Source organism: Hipposideros armiger, unplaced genomic scaffold, assembly GCF_001890085.2.
Source record: "Hipposideros armiger isolate ML-2016 unplaced genomic scaffold, ASM189008v1 scaffold_59, whole genome shotgun sequence".
Taxonomy (NCBI): domain Eukaryota; kingdom Metazoa; phylum Chordata; class Mammalia; order Chiroptera; family Hipposideridae; genus Hipposideros; species Hipposideros armiger.
Genome location: NW_017731409.1, coordinates 380,378 through 396,644, shown reverse-complemented (window position 1 = coordinate 396,644; position 16,267 = coordinate 380,378). Strand labels below are relative to the sequence as shown.

At 43.4% G+C, this 16,267-nt stretch overlaps 1 protein-coding gene across 4 annotated transcripts in view; it reads left to right on the top strand.

Moving 5' to 3' along the window:
- SMOC1 (SPARC related modular calcium binding 1) overlaps window positions 1-16,267 on the top strand; it is a 151,963-nt gene that overhangs the window by 83,296 nt on the left and 52,400 nt on the right. For all 4 annotated transcript variants that reach the window (XM_019641384.1, XM_019641382.1, XM_019641381.1 and 1 more), the window contains exon 4: window positions 15,019-15,118. In XM_019641384.1, the coding sequence (XP_019496929.1) occupies window positions 15,019-15,118 (100 nt within the window). The remainder of the gene's footprint in view (window positions 1-15,018; window positions 15,119-16,267) is intronic.

The following is a 16,267-nucleotide window of genomic DNA, read 5'->3' as shown; positions in this document are numbered from 1 at the left end:
TACAAAAAAGCAGAAATAATAGTATAGTGAACTCCATGTGCCCACCAGCCAGCTTCAACAATGATTGGCATGTGCTTGATTCTGTTTCATCTTTCTCTCATTGTCATCTCCCACCCTAAACTGGATTACTTCAAAGCCAATCCCAGACACAATATTTTTTCATTGCAGGCATTTTGGAGCTCTGCTATGTTCTGGGCTGTGTGCTGGTTGCTATGGGGGATTTGAGAAATGTCATGACTTATACCTTCAAGGAGATTATATACAGAAAAGATAAGAAAACATATGATAAAATAGCTAGTATTCAAGACCATATATGCACAACTGGTTATATTTCAAATGCCCATTTACAAGTCAGTAATTTGGAATCTTGAGTGCACTTTATTGTTGAGAAAATATATACAAATTAAACAATTTTGAACATACAGAGACACCTTAAACAAAACTTATTACTTAAATAAGGTAAATGACATATGCTAGCCTTAATGACAAGGTTCTAATGTTATATAAAGAACTCTTACAAACCAGAAAGAAAAAGATTCTAGTAGAAAAGTGGGCAGGAGATATCAACAAGCAGGTCACACAATAATAACAAATAGCCAATAAGCAAATATGAATCATGTCATTTGCTTAGCATTGAAATAAATACAAACAAAAATAATGTACCATTTTGCTTACCAAATTGGAAAAAATTAGAAAAAAGATTCAGGCTTGAGTGAAGGGAGGTTGGGGAAGTAAATTGGCACTGAGTTTTTAATGGGATAATTTTGCAATATGGTTCAAAATATTTTAATTGGGCCCCCATCTTGAGTCTGAAATTCTACTAGGAATTTATTAAAAATATGTGCAAATATGTAGCCACAAGGATTTCCACCTAAGTCCTGCTTATAGTAGCAAAAATATGGAAACTACCTAAATATCCAACAATAGAGAATTGCTTAAGCAAATTATGAATAGCCACACTATGCAGCTTGTAAAATGATGGGTTGTAGAGGTTTATTTTGCATATATGTGTCTGTATGAATGTTAGGGACTTACTTAATCAAATAATTAAAGAGAGAACTATTTTCACTTTTTTCTAAATAGAAAAGTTATATAGAGTTTGTAAAAAAAATTCTAACAATACAGCAATACATTAGGTAGGAAGGTAAAGCCACTGATTTCATCTTCCTGAACTAGGAACAATTAAGTCTATAACCCTCTAGATTTATTTTCTTTGTGTGTACTTATCATTATTTAGGAAAAAAATGGTATAATATCATATACCATTTTATAACACTCTCTTAAACTAATTATATTGTGGACTTCTTCCAGGTTAATTACATATAACTCTACTTCAATTTTTAAATGGTTGCATTATATTTCACTGTATGAGTGTACCATGAATCTGGGAAATTTGGGGATTAAATTTCTGGAAGGCAAATATTGGGTCAAAAGAATATGCACTTTTTAAGGCATTTGATGCATACTACCAAATTGCCTTCCATATTGTTGAATGACAATGTGGTTGATTAGTGGTTGTTGTCAAATACTTTCCTAAGCCATTTAAATTTTTTGTATAGATGGATTGTAGTTCTAATAATACTATAGAATATAAAACACCATTTGTAATGTTACTTGTATGTGAAAAAACGTATTCTGTTTCCCATCTTTGTGCTCCATGTTCCAGTAACCATCTTTTTTTTTTTTAAGCTGAGCCATCCTGCCACTGGTTGGCAGCTCAGAGGCTGCTCAGCTTGGGCTGGAAATCGAACTGCTGTTGCTCAGAGCTCACACTCTTGAGCGAGCTCTTAACCAACTGAGCCACTCAGCCGGCCCAGGCTTCCATCTTTCTTGATATAGCTCTGTGTCTGGCACTGACACTTTTCCCAGTTTTACTCCTAATCATTTTTCCACACCAGTGCACACATATACATATTCTTTTATTTCCTGAGGTCTTTTATTTTTTTGCATATAGAGATCTGGGGAGCTGTACTTTCTTCTTCATGTTGCTTTGTTCTGAATTTCGAAGCACAAAGAAAAAATGCTATGGCTTTTTGGCAAAGACAGTGGACTCCCCTTGTTAGTATTTCTATAGTCCTTACTGTTGTATTTGCCCAAACTTAGGGAACTATAACTTATTTCCCAAGTGTCACGGCTTGAGCTGTGGAACAGGTCTTGATATTCCTTTTTAGCTTCTTTGTCCCCCCTATTCCCTGCCTTCTCCCACACACTGTCCCCCACAGTACAGAACTGTGCTTCTTGAAGTCACCCCTGCAGGCCTGAGCTGTGTGTCTAGCTTGCCCTGGAAACACCTGGGTTTACCATCTGGGCCTCCCGATTCCAGATGCCCAGCAACTATGGAAGGTATCGATGCTTTGCCTGGACTGTGAGCCTTTGTTGGCCACGGCTGATTAAACATGGGCAGGATGGAGTACTGCGCATCCTTATAGGGTGGAAAGGATTGATCTTATCTTTGATGTGCCTAGAGGTCCAAAAAGAATCCACAGGCTCAGAGCACTCCAGTACTAACACCCTTCCTGTGTCCATAAGCTGGAGTGTTCTGAGCTTCTCCAGCCATCAACAGCTCCATTGGATGCCCCCAGACAAAGCCAGTTCTGTATGTGTCAGTGGGTGGTGCCTTGCTTTAAGTTCCCTCAGCTTTCTGCGGCATGTACAATGCCAACTTTTTTTTTTTTTTAAGTAGTCACACTGTTAAAAATCCAAGACCATCCTTTAGGTATAGATGGCATAATGGTCAATAGACCCACTGTTGGGTAAGTGGTTGCTTTTCTTTTTCCTTTTTAAAGTGCTCAATAAACATTATTATTATTATTATTATTATTATTATTATTATTATTATTATTATTTTCAGGTGTACAGAGCAATGCAATAGTTATCCCTTTCACCCCTCACAAAGTAACAAACCCCCTCCCACCATCCGCTGCCCTCCCACCCCTCAATAAACATATTATTATTGTTACAATTTGAATATCTACCGTGTCCAGGGCATCATACTACTCTCTTTACATGTATTTTTCATTGATTTTCTTTTGTTTCAAACAACCAGGTATTGCATGTGATAACTTATGTGAAAATGCCCTCTATTTAGCACATAATTGCAGTTTGGTAAATGTTAGTTTTCGTCTTCAGATCTCAGTTTGTTCAGCTGTAAAATGGGACAGCTAGGTGAGCTATTCCAGAGGTCAGCAAACTGTGGCCTGTGGGCTGGCCATCTGGTTTTGTTCTTTAAAATAACAGCTTTGTTGAGATGTAATTCACATACCATAAAAATTACCCTTGTAACTGTACAATTCAGCGGCTTTTAGTGTATTCACAGAGTTGTGCACTCATCACCACTATCTAATGCCAGAACATTTTCATCACCCAAGAAGCCCTGTACCTATCAGCAGTCACTCCTCATTAGCCCCTTCCCTCAAACCCTGGCAACCACTAACCTGCTTACTATTTCTATGGGTTTGCTTATTCTGGACATTTCATATAAACGGAATCATACAATATGTATGTGGTCTTAGCGACTGGCTTCATTTACTTAGCATAATGTTTTCAAGATTCATCCATGTTATAATAAAACCAGTACTCTATTGCTTTTTATTGTCAAATAATATTCCACTGCATGGATATACTCCATTTTGTTTATCCATTCATTAGCTGATGGACACATGGGTTGTTTCCATTTCTTGACTAGTATAAGAAATACTCTTGTGAACTATTTCTAGTTTTTGTGTGGATATATGTTTTCATTTTTTCTTAGTGTATACCTAGGAGTAGAATTGCTGGGTTTTATAACTCTAGTTTACGCTTTTAGGGAACTGACAGACTTTTCCAAGGTGGCTGTGGCATTTTACACCCCAACAACAGTGTATGAAGGTTCCAATATCTTTACATCTTTGCAAACACTTGTGATTGTCTGTCTTTTTTATTGTAGCCATCTGATTGGGTGTGAAGTGGTATCTCATTGTGGTTTTGATTTGCATTTCCGTAATGACTATTGACATTGAGCATCTTTTCATGTGCTTTTTGGCCATTTGTATATTTTCTTTGGAGAAATATCATTTCAGATCCTTTGTCCATTTTTAAATTCAGTTATTTGTCTTTTTATTATTGACTTGTAAGAGTTCTTTATATATTCTAGCTACATAACCCTTATAAGATATATTACTTATCAATATTTCCCCCATCCTCTGGGTTGTTTTTTCACTTTTTTGATAATGTCCTTTATTGCATAAAAGTTTTGATTTTAATGAAGTTTAATTTATGTACTTTTAAAATATATATTGCTTTTGCTTTTTTGTGTTATGTCTAAGAAACCATTCCCTAATCCAAGGTAACAAAGATTTACTCCTGTGTTTTCTTTTAAGAGTTTTATGGTTTTCACATTTACATTTAAGTTGATCTATTTTGAGTTAAATTTTATATATGGTGTGAGGCTTTGCATGTATGTCTAGTTAGCTCAGCACCATTTGTTGGAAAGACTATTTCCTTCCCCTCTTACATTTTCTTGTGCCCTTGTTGAAAATCAGTTGACCATAACTGTGAGGGTTTCTTTCTGGACCCTCGATTCTATTCCATTGATTTCCATGCCTGTCTTTATGTTAGTGCCACACTCTGTTTGTTACTATAGCTTTATGGTAAGTTATGAATCTTTTTTTTCCTTTTTAAATGAACAGGGAGGTGAGTGTTGTTCTGCACTGCTGTGTAGGGTTAACGCCAGCTGCCATCACCAGACAGTGAGGAGATGGGATGCCCAAGCACCTGACGCCTGTGCTGTAGTTTTAGGTTTTGTGACCAGTATCAGTGTCCTTGGTTTGGTGTTTTCAAGGGAAGGGGAGGGTGGGGAGAGAAAGGTGCAAATGAGGGGGTAAGAAACTCGAGAATCACTAGAGAGCTCTCCATCTTTGGCAAGCCAGTATTTCTCCTTTGACTCTACAAGCAGAAAAGTGGATTTCTTTTTCAAATTAGAGACTGTGGGTTACAGCGAGGCTTGATGCCTTAGAGGAGACGGATTGCTGCCTGCATGAGGCAGGCATCGGGCTGGTGCTCACTCCTCTCCCCACACTGACATAGCCTCTGTGGTCATTCACGCTCTCAGCACATCATTATCTGAAAAGGTGGAGAGGCTGGAGCCCTGGTGAGCAACAGCCAGCGGCCAGCTTCCTACGGGGGCTCTCCTGTGGCTTTACTGCTTTATCGTGGGTGGTTTAGGTGCCATGGAATTTGCAGTGAATATATAATCTACGTGATGTAGCTGTGATAGTAATGTTTTAATTTTGTAAATGATGGCAGGGCCAGGGCCTGCTCTATTCATGTGCAGGAAGGATTTGTCTAGCAAGTGACCCCCACACATGGTGGGAGCCACTGCTCTTATCTTTTCAATAAGAGAACTGGCACCCTCTGGGTCACCCGTCAGGTGCAGACATGTGCAGTAAGAGGAGGGTAGATGGAGCATGCTTTGTGCTCAGGACATTGCATCTATTGTGTTCTGTGGGGATGCACCTACCCCAACCACTACTTGGTCCTACTGTTCAATGGCTTTTCTCTAGCTGAATGGCCACTAGGCATCCGTTCCCAGATTGGTGGGCCTCATTTGCTTTGGAGCAAGCATGCAGGGCCTGGGTGCTCCCAGCTGGGCACCTGAGCTCCCCATAGCCCTCGGCGGGTCTGTCCCTACAGTTTGTCTACTGTGGAAATGAAAGAAGCAAGCTCTAGGTAGTATCTGCAGCTGCTCTTCTGCAAGGGGTTATGTTTGGGAAGGAGGGAGGAATGGAGGCCTGCTTCTCTGGCCTTCCTGCTGCCTCTAGGAAAGGGGAGGCTCAGGGATAGAGTGCTTCAATCACTACTTCTGCTGTTCTTTTCTTTTTTTTTTTTAATTTTTTTTTATTGTTAGTTTCAGGTGTACAGAACAATGCAATAGTTACCCTTTTCACCCTCACAAAGTAACAAAACCACTTACTTATATAGCACTACGTGCCAGGCTGTTTTATAAGTGCCTGACACAGATGAACATAGTCAATCCTCACTACGACCTGTGACATTATTATAGTCCCATTTTACAGATGAGGAAACGGAACCAGGGAAGCTGACTAGCTTGCCCAGGGTCAGATAGATTGCAAGTAGCAGAGTCAGGACGCAAACCCAATAGCCTGGCTGCAGAGTTCACCATGCTCCGCCTCTCTAAAGAACAGTGCATCTTTTAAAGTGATGTTGCCAAACTAGAGCATAGCCAGGAGGGTGACTCAGGTGAGTGAGGTCGGAAAACTATGTCCTGTGAGGAATATTCAAAGGAGCCAGAGATGTTTAGTTTGGAGAAGAGAAGAACCAAAGGATGGGGGAAAGAGATGACCAAAGGGATACATGAGCGCCATCTTCAAACCTTTGTCTGTGGATGACATTAGCTTTTCACTAATTAGTTTCACAGAGCTGACACGGGATCCCTGAGTAAAATATATAATGACTCAGATGCTGACTCAAAACAAGGAAGAACTTTTTACAAGCAGAGCAATCCATAGATGGAATGTCTGACTCAAAGAGAACTTAACTTCCCATTCCAGGAAGTGGGCGAGGGGGCCCTGAATGGGCACCGAGCAGGGGTGCTCCGGGTGTGGGGAGGAAGTGCTACAGCCCTGGGAGGAGGTTAAATTAAATTGAAGGTCCCTGGGAGGTAACCTCCACACTTCTTGGGATTTTATGAGACAGCAGCTGATGTTCAACCAAGTGAGTAGGCACACAGTAGGCCCCCATTTAGGGCTGTTGCCACTCTACTGTGTGTGCATATAACACACGCCAGGAGGCGACTCTGCAGGCCAGTCAACTAAACTCTTTAGCAGAATTATAGGGACCAGATTTTCCCCCATGTCAAAGTAGAGAAAGGAAATAGGAACACAGGATGGAGGTATGAAGGCAGGAAAGTTTAATTAAAAGTGAAGTCCGATATGGGAAACCAGAAAGAGCTCCCATCCTGCAGGCCACCTTTGTCCCAGCACTGGCCAGATTTTCACAGTTCCGATCTAAACAAAGCTCCTACCCAGATGAATGTTTATTGGGCATTTTTTAAAACATTAAAAACATATTTGATTTTCCCCACCAAATGGAAATAAAAGTGTATAAACAACAGGCACTGTATTTGCTGTTTACAAAACCTGGGCCGTTCTAAGCACCAAACAGAGGGGCAGGAATCAAGAAAATAAAGCTCTTTGGGTCCCTGAAGCCCCAACACCAGGTTTAAAAATACCTTTATGTGTGTGTTGGGGGTTGGTGTTCATACTTTTTGGAAAATACAAATATATATATTCTTCATCATATACCTTGAAGAGTGGTCTTAACTCTGACAATTAGGAACTAATTTATACATTTCCACCTTAGCCCTAAGCAGCAGAACTTCAATTTAGAGCAGGGTTTTAGGATCACAGAAGTTTTGGGTCCAAGGGGACCTCAGAGGTATCTGGTTCATCTTCTCCTTCCTCTCCCTACCCCGCCCCAATCCAAGGCTCAGGTTCCACTTATCATTTCTCACCAAGCAGTCATCTACCTTTTGCTTGATTGCCACCAGAGACAGGAAGCTTGTTACAAGCAATGACAACATACATAATGCATTTGGGGACAATTTAGTTGGAAAATCCCTCTCTACAATGACTTTAGTGCTGTCTTCCTGTAATTTCCAACAGATGACCCCAGTTCTAGCTGTGGATCTTACAGAGTCTACAGAAACCCTGCTTTCCACAGAAAGATTTGAAAATAGACATCATTATGTCCTTGTGAAATCCTCTCTTTTAGCCAACAAATATTTCTTTTTGCCCTGGCAGAAGTCCTTAGCTCTATCACTCCATCCCATATCATAAGAGTTTATGTCTCTCTGTCCTCCTGGCCTCTTTCTTCTGAATTCAGTTTACCCCCCTCCCCCTCCACCCCCCTGCTTATAGAGTGTCCTTCCCCACACTGGACACAATATTTCGAATGTGGTCATAAACAGCATGGGGAAGAATGGGACTGTCTCTCGTTCTAAACACACCACTTATAATTAATATCGCGCTGGCAACCACATTACACCATCAACTCATAAACAACATAATCACCAAAGACTCCCATATATAGGAGGATTTGAAATTGAAGGGTGATCTTCCTTTCCTGCATCTCATCCATTAAATCCTGGAGGATGAGGTAAATACTGTAAAAGGAAAATCCCTTATTCCTTAGCAGACAGTCTTCTTTAGACCTGGCACAAAGCAGGGGACAGTGTCTACAGCCAACAGGAATAGCTGTGCTTTGAAGCTTTGGCCCCTATCCTCCTTGCAAAAGGGAAGGGGAAAAAGATGAAATCAGCTTGTGCTGAGTGCATACTCTATAGCCGACACTACTTTAGATGTTTTATATATCTTGTCTCATTTTGTCTTCTCAATAACCTTCAAGGTTGGCGCCATCAGCCTTATTTCATAGATAGGCTCAGAGAGGTTAAGTGATTGTGCCAAAGTCACACAGCTTGTGGGTGAGATGGTATTTAAACCCAGGTCATTTTGGGTTTAATTTTCCCTTCTGCATCTTGTTGCTTTTGAGCCAAACCTGACCGAAGATGAGTAGGACATTTGTGGGATATAACTTTTTCCAAACTGAGGAAAAAACACGCTCATGCTCGGCAGACCAAAAGGATTACGCTATCCCTTCCACCCTCAGTCCCCTTCTCACTGCATTCAGACTCTCTTCCATGTATGAAATCACCCAGAAGAGTTAATACTGCAATCATTAGACCTATGAATTAAAAGACAACATGTCATCAAAACAACTGGAATATAAAAACTTTGGAAAGAAGGATGGTCACAAGGCCCCTTGGTCCCAAATTCCTACCTAGAAAAGTACCTGTTTCTTGAGTATTTCATGATAAATGCCAGAAAGGGTGGAGTGAGAAGTTTCCTTTAAAACAGTGGTTCTTGAAGTGTGGTCCCTGGACCAGCAGCAACAGCATCACCTGGGAACTTATTAGAAATGCAGGTTGTCTGGCTGACCCCAGACCCAGTGAATCCAGAAACTCTGTGGGTGGGGCCCAGCCACCTGTTTTCATGAGCTTTCCAGGTAAATCTAGTGCACACCCAGTAAAAAAAAAAAAACAGTTCTGCAGCTTCTGATGGAGAGAGAGATATCCTGGGGGTACATGGGGCAAGCTCACTTGGCCTGGTCTTCCAGCCAGGGCCCATGGCACCCATGAAAAACAAGATTTCTCAGAGATCCTATAGAGAATGCCGACAAAAGGAAAATAAGACTGCCCTGAAACCAAGTTATCAAGTGGACCAACAGTAAGAAACTTTCACTGTGCATTCGCTTAATCCAAAGGAATTGCTAACTGATTTGGAGCAACTGGCAGATTAAAAATAGGACAGTTTCATACCCTCACCACTCAAAGAGACAAATATCCACATGACTTTTGCTTTTTCCCACTAGGAGATGTTCAAGTACCTGATAGTAGTCATTTCATTACAAGTTTGGTAGTTGCTACTAAGAATGCTGAATCAAGCCTGCCTCTTTGCATATGGTTCACATAAAAGAAGGACGAAGAAATGGGGTTGGTGGGGGAGGGGGGGATGAAGCCACAGGGTGAGAAGGTGCTGCTGTGCTTTTGAGGGGATCCCAGTTGTCAGCGAAGGCCTGAGGCAGTTCAAGATGGTTTTCTTAACAGATACAGAGCGTGAGAATGCATTACAAAAAAAGGAGGTGGGGGTTTGCCAGAGGAAAACTATTTCAAGACTAGTGAACAAAATGAGAGCCTGATACCCAGACTGTGAGACGGTAGGGCTGGGAAAAGTAAAGAAATACAGCAAGGCCCTGCACTTCATTATACTGCCTTCAATAAAAACAAACAAAAATAAAGCACGTTTCAGAGAATACTACTATCACGAAACGCTCTCCACACAAAATTAAGGGAAGGTCCCATATTTAATTAAGTTTAGGAGTTGCTGCAGATGATCTCGTCGTTTTAAAGCTAGATCATGAATTGATGTAAGGCTCTGAGATATTCTGCAGGCAAGAAATCTTTTAATTCTATTTATTTAAACCAGTATTTCCAAAGTTATTTGGCTAGAGAACACCCGCATCCCCAATAATTCCTAGTCACACCCCGTAGAACACCAGCTGCATTCATCACTATACCTAAGTGACAGAAGTAAAGGTGTTGGGAATAGCTGCTACACATTCCAGGAGAAAAGAGAAGGAAAGTGGGCACGAAGCAGAACACACTGGTCCCCTAGGGCAGCAGGGGGCCGGCCCCTGGTAGGAGAAGCAACTTTGGGGTGTGAGGTAGGATCCCTGTCAGAGAACCGCCCCCTCACCAAGAACAGCCAAAGGAAAGCAGGTTAGTGGCGGTGGGGAGGGGGAGGTGGGCAGCAGAGGCCCCCATGCTGCTCCCCAAATTACTCTAGAAGTGGCCTCTCGCTCAAACTGGAGCGAAAGACTCCCTTCCAGCTGCCTCCCACCTCCCGCAAAGAGTTCCATTTGCTGGAGAATTACAGGCACAAAGAGACACAGTCTGTTCCCTCAGATGCCAGTACTAGGAACAATGCCTTTCTCAGTCTCCCTTCCAGGCCTGGGGGACTGCCACCTGCCCCAACTATTAGGTGCTGGCAGTCAGGCTGCCTCTCTGTGTCTAGGCCTCGGTTTCCTAGTTTGTAAAATGTTTGGGTTAGAGTGGAGATCGCTAAGGTTTTCTCCAGCTCTATGTGTTCTGAAGTTTTATGAGAGCTTGGAGACCGGGATTCGAATTCCTGTGCTGTTATGAACTAGCGGTGACATTTGAACCAATAACCGCTGCTCCCTGTGCCTCTCCTATAAAAGACATGCACACGGGGGGACTCTGCTGCCCACGTGCAATAATGCATAGATCATCAGTGGTGACCGAAAAGCCGCTGTAGAAAGGGCAGGTGGTGTTCTCCGTTTGGGGCGTGGCACCTATGGGTGGCCACTGTCTGTATGCAGAGTCCATTTGTCTCCTTCGTTTTCCTCAGTGCTTTCCTCCGTTCTGTCCTCAGTCTGTCTTGTGAGCTAGTGTTTACTCTGCTCTTCTCCACTCATCATTCACTCAACTGTATTTGCTGGGAGTGCTCGCCGCCCACATTCTGCGGGGTGTCCAACAGTTGGGCTAATGTTGAAGATTAACAGACTTAAAATAATTTCACGTTTGTCTACATTTGGACGAAGGTTGACCGGAAATATACCACTGGGCTGTTAACACAAAGGACTTCAAGCCAAAAATCTTTAACTTACATCTCGATGTATATAGAAACCATCAATTCTATATATAAACCATCAATTCTACAGAATTTAGATCCTGGTGGCTTTTCTGCAAGAACTCTTACTTCTCTCCTCTGACTCTAGTAGAACTGCTGTTCTATGAAAACAAACTTCTCCTTCCTCCATTCAAACTTTTTCAAACTTTTTGCTGCTTTCAGACTGCCCCTTCCCGAGGCTGGTCAGAATTGGATGTTCTTTGGTTCCCATCAGAGAACCTGGCTGCGCCCTTTTTGAGGGTACAGATAGTGTGCTGAGAAACATAATCATAATAAGTAGCATGGCTTAACTGGGCACGTACCATGTGAACGAAGTGCTTTATTTACATTATCTAATTTAATCCTCTCAACAGCTGAGTTGACTTGGGCAGTCTGAGGCTTGGTTTGATGAAGAACCTTTCCAAGGCTCCTAAGGATTGGAAAATTCAGTCGTTAAATGGGGGAGTTGGTTAGTTAAGGAAGGTGGGCTGCAATCTGACTCTATAACCGCGGCTTTCTGTTGCCATGTGACTTCTGTTTCTTCAAGAAGACATCTTGAAAACTCCCTAAGACAACCTATAAACATCCTTTTGACTGAGGATCATGGGTTAATTTACTTGGGGCTTTTTCAGCAAAGGAGAGTGACCTTGCTGGGCTTCCTTTAGTCCGTGTCCTCTTTTGCTCACCACTGCCCCGCCTCTGCAGCACACCTGTGGCAGGTATGCCCATTACTGGGTATTCCAGGCCTCGGAGGAATGTGGCAACAATTCTTCATTTGGTTCCAGTTTTCTAGGACTTGGAAACAGCTCCCAGCCTGAGGATTTTATAACCTGGAGTCTGTTCCTTGGAGCCTGGTCTGAGGAAAATGCTGAGGGCCCTGTGGAGAAAGGGGCTGTGTTGTGGCCTCTGGGCCTGGCTGTAGGCTGGAAGGCAGTGTCCACGTGTCCACTGGGATACAATGGGCGCACACAGTGAGCTTGTGGCCCTTGGGACCTGCTGAGCCCAAAGGTCAGATTATAACCCCTGAAACAAAGCCTTGGGCTTAGGCTGTTACTCATGCATTTGGTTCTGTCCTCACTAGGCTTGGCTGGGACTCTGCACTCCCGGGAGGAGGGGCTTTCCACCCAGCAGTTCTTTGCAGCTGCTTGACCACAGTGCCTGGCTCTAGCAGGCAGCACTGGGCCAGAGGCACAGCCTCGGGTGCTGGACTTGGGCAGTATCGTCCTCAAGGAGAGGGAGGCTGGCCTTGGCCATGGGAGCCAGGGGGCCCGGGAGTGAGCCAGTGTGGCTGCCCAGCCTCAGGGACATGTTTCCCTGAGGTGATTATTGGCCAAGGAGGAGAAAGCAGCCAGCCAGGCCCCATTAAAATGCTGTCACTGGCGAGGAATCGCCTCTAGGAACTATCCCCTGCAGGGCTGACAGAATCTGAAGGGGCAAACTCCAAGTTTTCCAGCCGCATTTCCCACCCAAGCCTCTGGAGGTTACTAGGGGAGCTGTGGCCCAGGAGAAGGCCGGCTTGCCAGGTGTTTCTGAGAGCTGAGGGCAATCATTGCCACAGCCACCCTGTATCCGGCCGTCACCCACGCCAGGTACTGGACTCACTGTCTGTTTTCCTGGCCAGAGCTCTCCAGGCTTGGCGTTGTTATCCCCATTTTATAGATGGAGCTCAAAGAGCTAAGTAACATGCCCCATTTTTAACTGGCTGGACCAGGATTCAAACTCAGATCTGTCTGGGTTTCTTTCCAGTCCACCATTCCACCTCCTCAGAAGGTAGCAGTGACCCAACCCAAGAATTTGATCTTGAGTGAACATCTGGGCAGCCGCCACGGCCATGGGGCTTCTGGGCGTCTCCATGAGAAGAAGAGGGAATGGAATATGGCACTGGGGTAAAGGCATTAAATATCACTTCCGTGCATGGACAAGAGAGAGAAATGCTTCTATGCAGAGGCATCATACTGCTAGGAACAAGTTGCCCTCCATCTTGTTCTTGTCCTGATTTCCAGGGGTAGGTCCACAGTGAAACAGCTAGTCTTGTGGGAAACTACGGTGTTTGAAAGCCACACAAAAGCAGAAGTCTTTCTGTAGCTTTTCTGACTTAGTGATAACTTCTGGATTTCACCCAGGCCATCAGGTCTCTCTTACCTCTGTACCCCTCGTAGACCTCAGCACTCAGTTTACATGCGATTGCCGTCTATCCTCAATTTCAACATGTCCTTGATCCCAAGAAGCACACTTTTTCACACTTTAATATCTGTGCAATTGGCACACATCTTGTAGATGAGGTCTACATTTAATGTGATGGGGCTGTTTAAATTGATGTTATAGTTTTAGACTTGATGGAGATCAAGAATTGAGGAAATGTGGTAATTCATGCATGTATTCAACTCATCAAATGCCTATAATAAATGTCATTGTGTATAACCAGTAGGCAGCCCCTAGGGAGGTCACAGTCTGTGGAGGGGTGGGGGGGGGATGGACAGGAAGATAGACTAGATGAATCAATAGTTGTGGCTCGTTGTGATAAGGGCTCTGAATTTGGGAAACCAGGGCGTGTGGAGGGTCAGAGGAAGGAGGGAGAGGAGGATGCTGGGACCGTTTTGCAGAGAAAGTGTATCATGAAGAGGGTGGGAATGCAACAGGATTAGGAGTGGGCTGGGGATGAGCAGGGGAGTGGTATTCCAGACAGATTGAATAATTGGAGCAAACGAAGTTCAGAGGCGTGAGAAGCTGGGATGTGCTTGTGAGCTTCAAAGGGTTCATCATGGCTGGAAAGGAGAGTGTGTGGAGACATGGGTGTAAAATGAAGTTTCGGGAACAAGAATGGAGCAGACCATGGAGACCTCGAGTGCCATGCAAATGAGCAAATTTGCATGGTGCTCTAGGTCCTGTGTGATCGTGAGTTTACTCTCCATCTTAAACCCTACAGCAAGTCACCAAATCATCAAGAGGTTTCAAACAGGGGAGTGACGCCCTGATTTGTGTTTAGAAACTCTGTGTGGAAGTGGATGGGACGAGGATGGTGGGGTGGGAGGAGGTGGATAGAGTGACAGTTATTGACAGAAAAAAGAAAAGTTTCTCTGAATGAAGCAAAAGCCTCATTTTCATTTACTATTCCCAGTCAAAGTGGACCTGATCATGGAGGCTTGAGCAAGCTCACACAGTGGTGCAAGAGAGCAACTAGACTAGAGCCTGCAGGCACACAAGACCTTATTCTTACCTTAACCCCATCATGTGCGCCCTTGTCTCAGGAGAGCCACCAGAGCAGCAGGCAGGCTGACTATATGAACAGCTGGGAAAAGCTAGGTAAAGAAGAAAAGCTTACCACTTGTCTCTCCTTGTTAAAGGAGGGTCGTATCAACTTACAGTGGTGACATTCCAACTTGTACTTGCCAAATTAGTTCACCAATCAGAATTTTTTACAACTGGATAGGAGTGTATGCCAGTGCTTGGGGGAAAAATGAGCAGGTATTGGTGAGAATCATCACAGGAAAAACAGTGGATGTATCTAACTGTAATATAAGATATTCAGCATTAAAAGTCATAATAAAGTAGATAAATTGCTGTGGTGTGCATGGGAGTCACGCAGAAAACACATAACCAATGTTGTTGACTGATGGGCCCACCTGCAAGAGGCACTCTGGGGACAGAAACTGGGGCGAGAGGTGGAGCTCAGCCACCATACCGGGGAAGCTTTGGAAGGGGTGGGAGATGACAAGGGGTTGATATTGTGACTCAAGACTTATGGTTCTTTTCCCCTTCTGACTTCTCTGTGCAGGTGCAGTGCCACACTTACACGGGGTACTGCTGGTGTGTCACCCCAGATGGGAAGCCCATCAGTGGCTCTTCTGTGCAGAATAAAACTCCTGTATGTTCAGGTACCGTAGGGAGGGCGGGAAGAAAGGAAAGGGTTGGAGAGAGACCTCTTGGCTGTCTCCTGCATCTCGTAGGGGAAGCTTTGAAAGATGATTGGTGGTTGTGAGCCATCCCCCAGGTCAGGGAGGATTCCACTCAAACACACTCGCTCTGTAGTCAGCTGGGTGATAGGGTCGCTATATGTATGGCTGTGTGCATATATTTATTATTTTAAGTTTAGGTTTCTGTTTCAAAGCCCTTTTCCCGAGTATTAGCTGTAACCCCTAGAGCATGGCATATACATTTCTAGCTTGCATGCTCTGGTTGCTAGTGGCCCTGGAAGTACTTTATTGAGATGGATTTCAAGACTGCATGGGAATTCAACATCAAAAGCTGCGATGATCAATTAATGATGTCTGTCAAGAGAGGAGAATGGTGGCCTATGTGCCATATATTTTCCACTCCTGAACAATGTAATGTAGAGTGATGGAAAACTTTCATATCAGTGGCCCTCAAATCTGGCTGTCATCAGAAGTGCCTGGGGAATTAAAGAGAACCTAGCTGTTGAGACCCCTTCTTGTATATTCTGATCCGGTAGGTCTGGAGTGAGACCTCGAGTGTGTATGAGGCTTCTCAGGTGGTTCTGATGATTAGACAAGTGAGGGAACCATGGCATCATAGTAACCCTTTGGGTCAGTCCATGGCAAAAATTAAGTCTTTTCTATTTCCAACTTTATAAGCATAGAGACATTTTACTCTAAGGTCAACTTCATGGGATTGTGGCTTATGGATTTACTCAAGCTCCACACTTTCCACTTCCATTAAGATGGTAAGGGACTTGAGAGTCATTCCCTTAATCCACTAGGCAACTTAGTCCTCATTCAAAGAAACCCTGTCCCACCATTAGCAGCTTTATATTTCTCCATATCTGTGTGTATGAGGTTATATTTATTTACTTATTCTTAATTTTTAAGTGCAAGCAAAATATAAAACATTATTCTAAAACCTGTGGGAAATTCCAAAGGCTAACAGTCCTGCTAGCCTAACATTTATATTTTTTTCACAAAATGTATTCATTTTTCTACTGGCCTTGCTATATAAATGCAGAAGTAAGTAGGAAGGTCAGTGAGTATCTACATTAGGGAACCAAGATTTGCAGGCCAAAAAGGAAA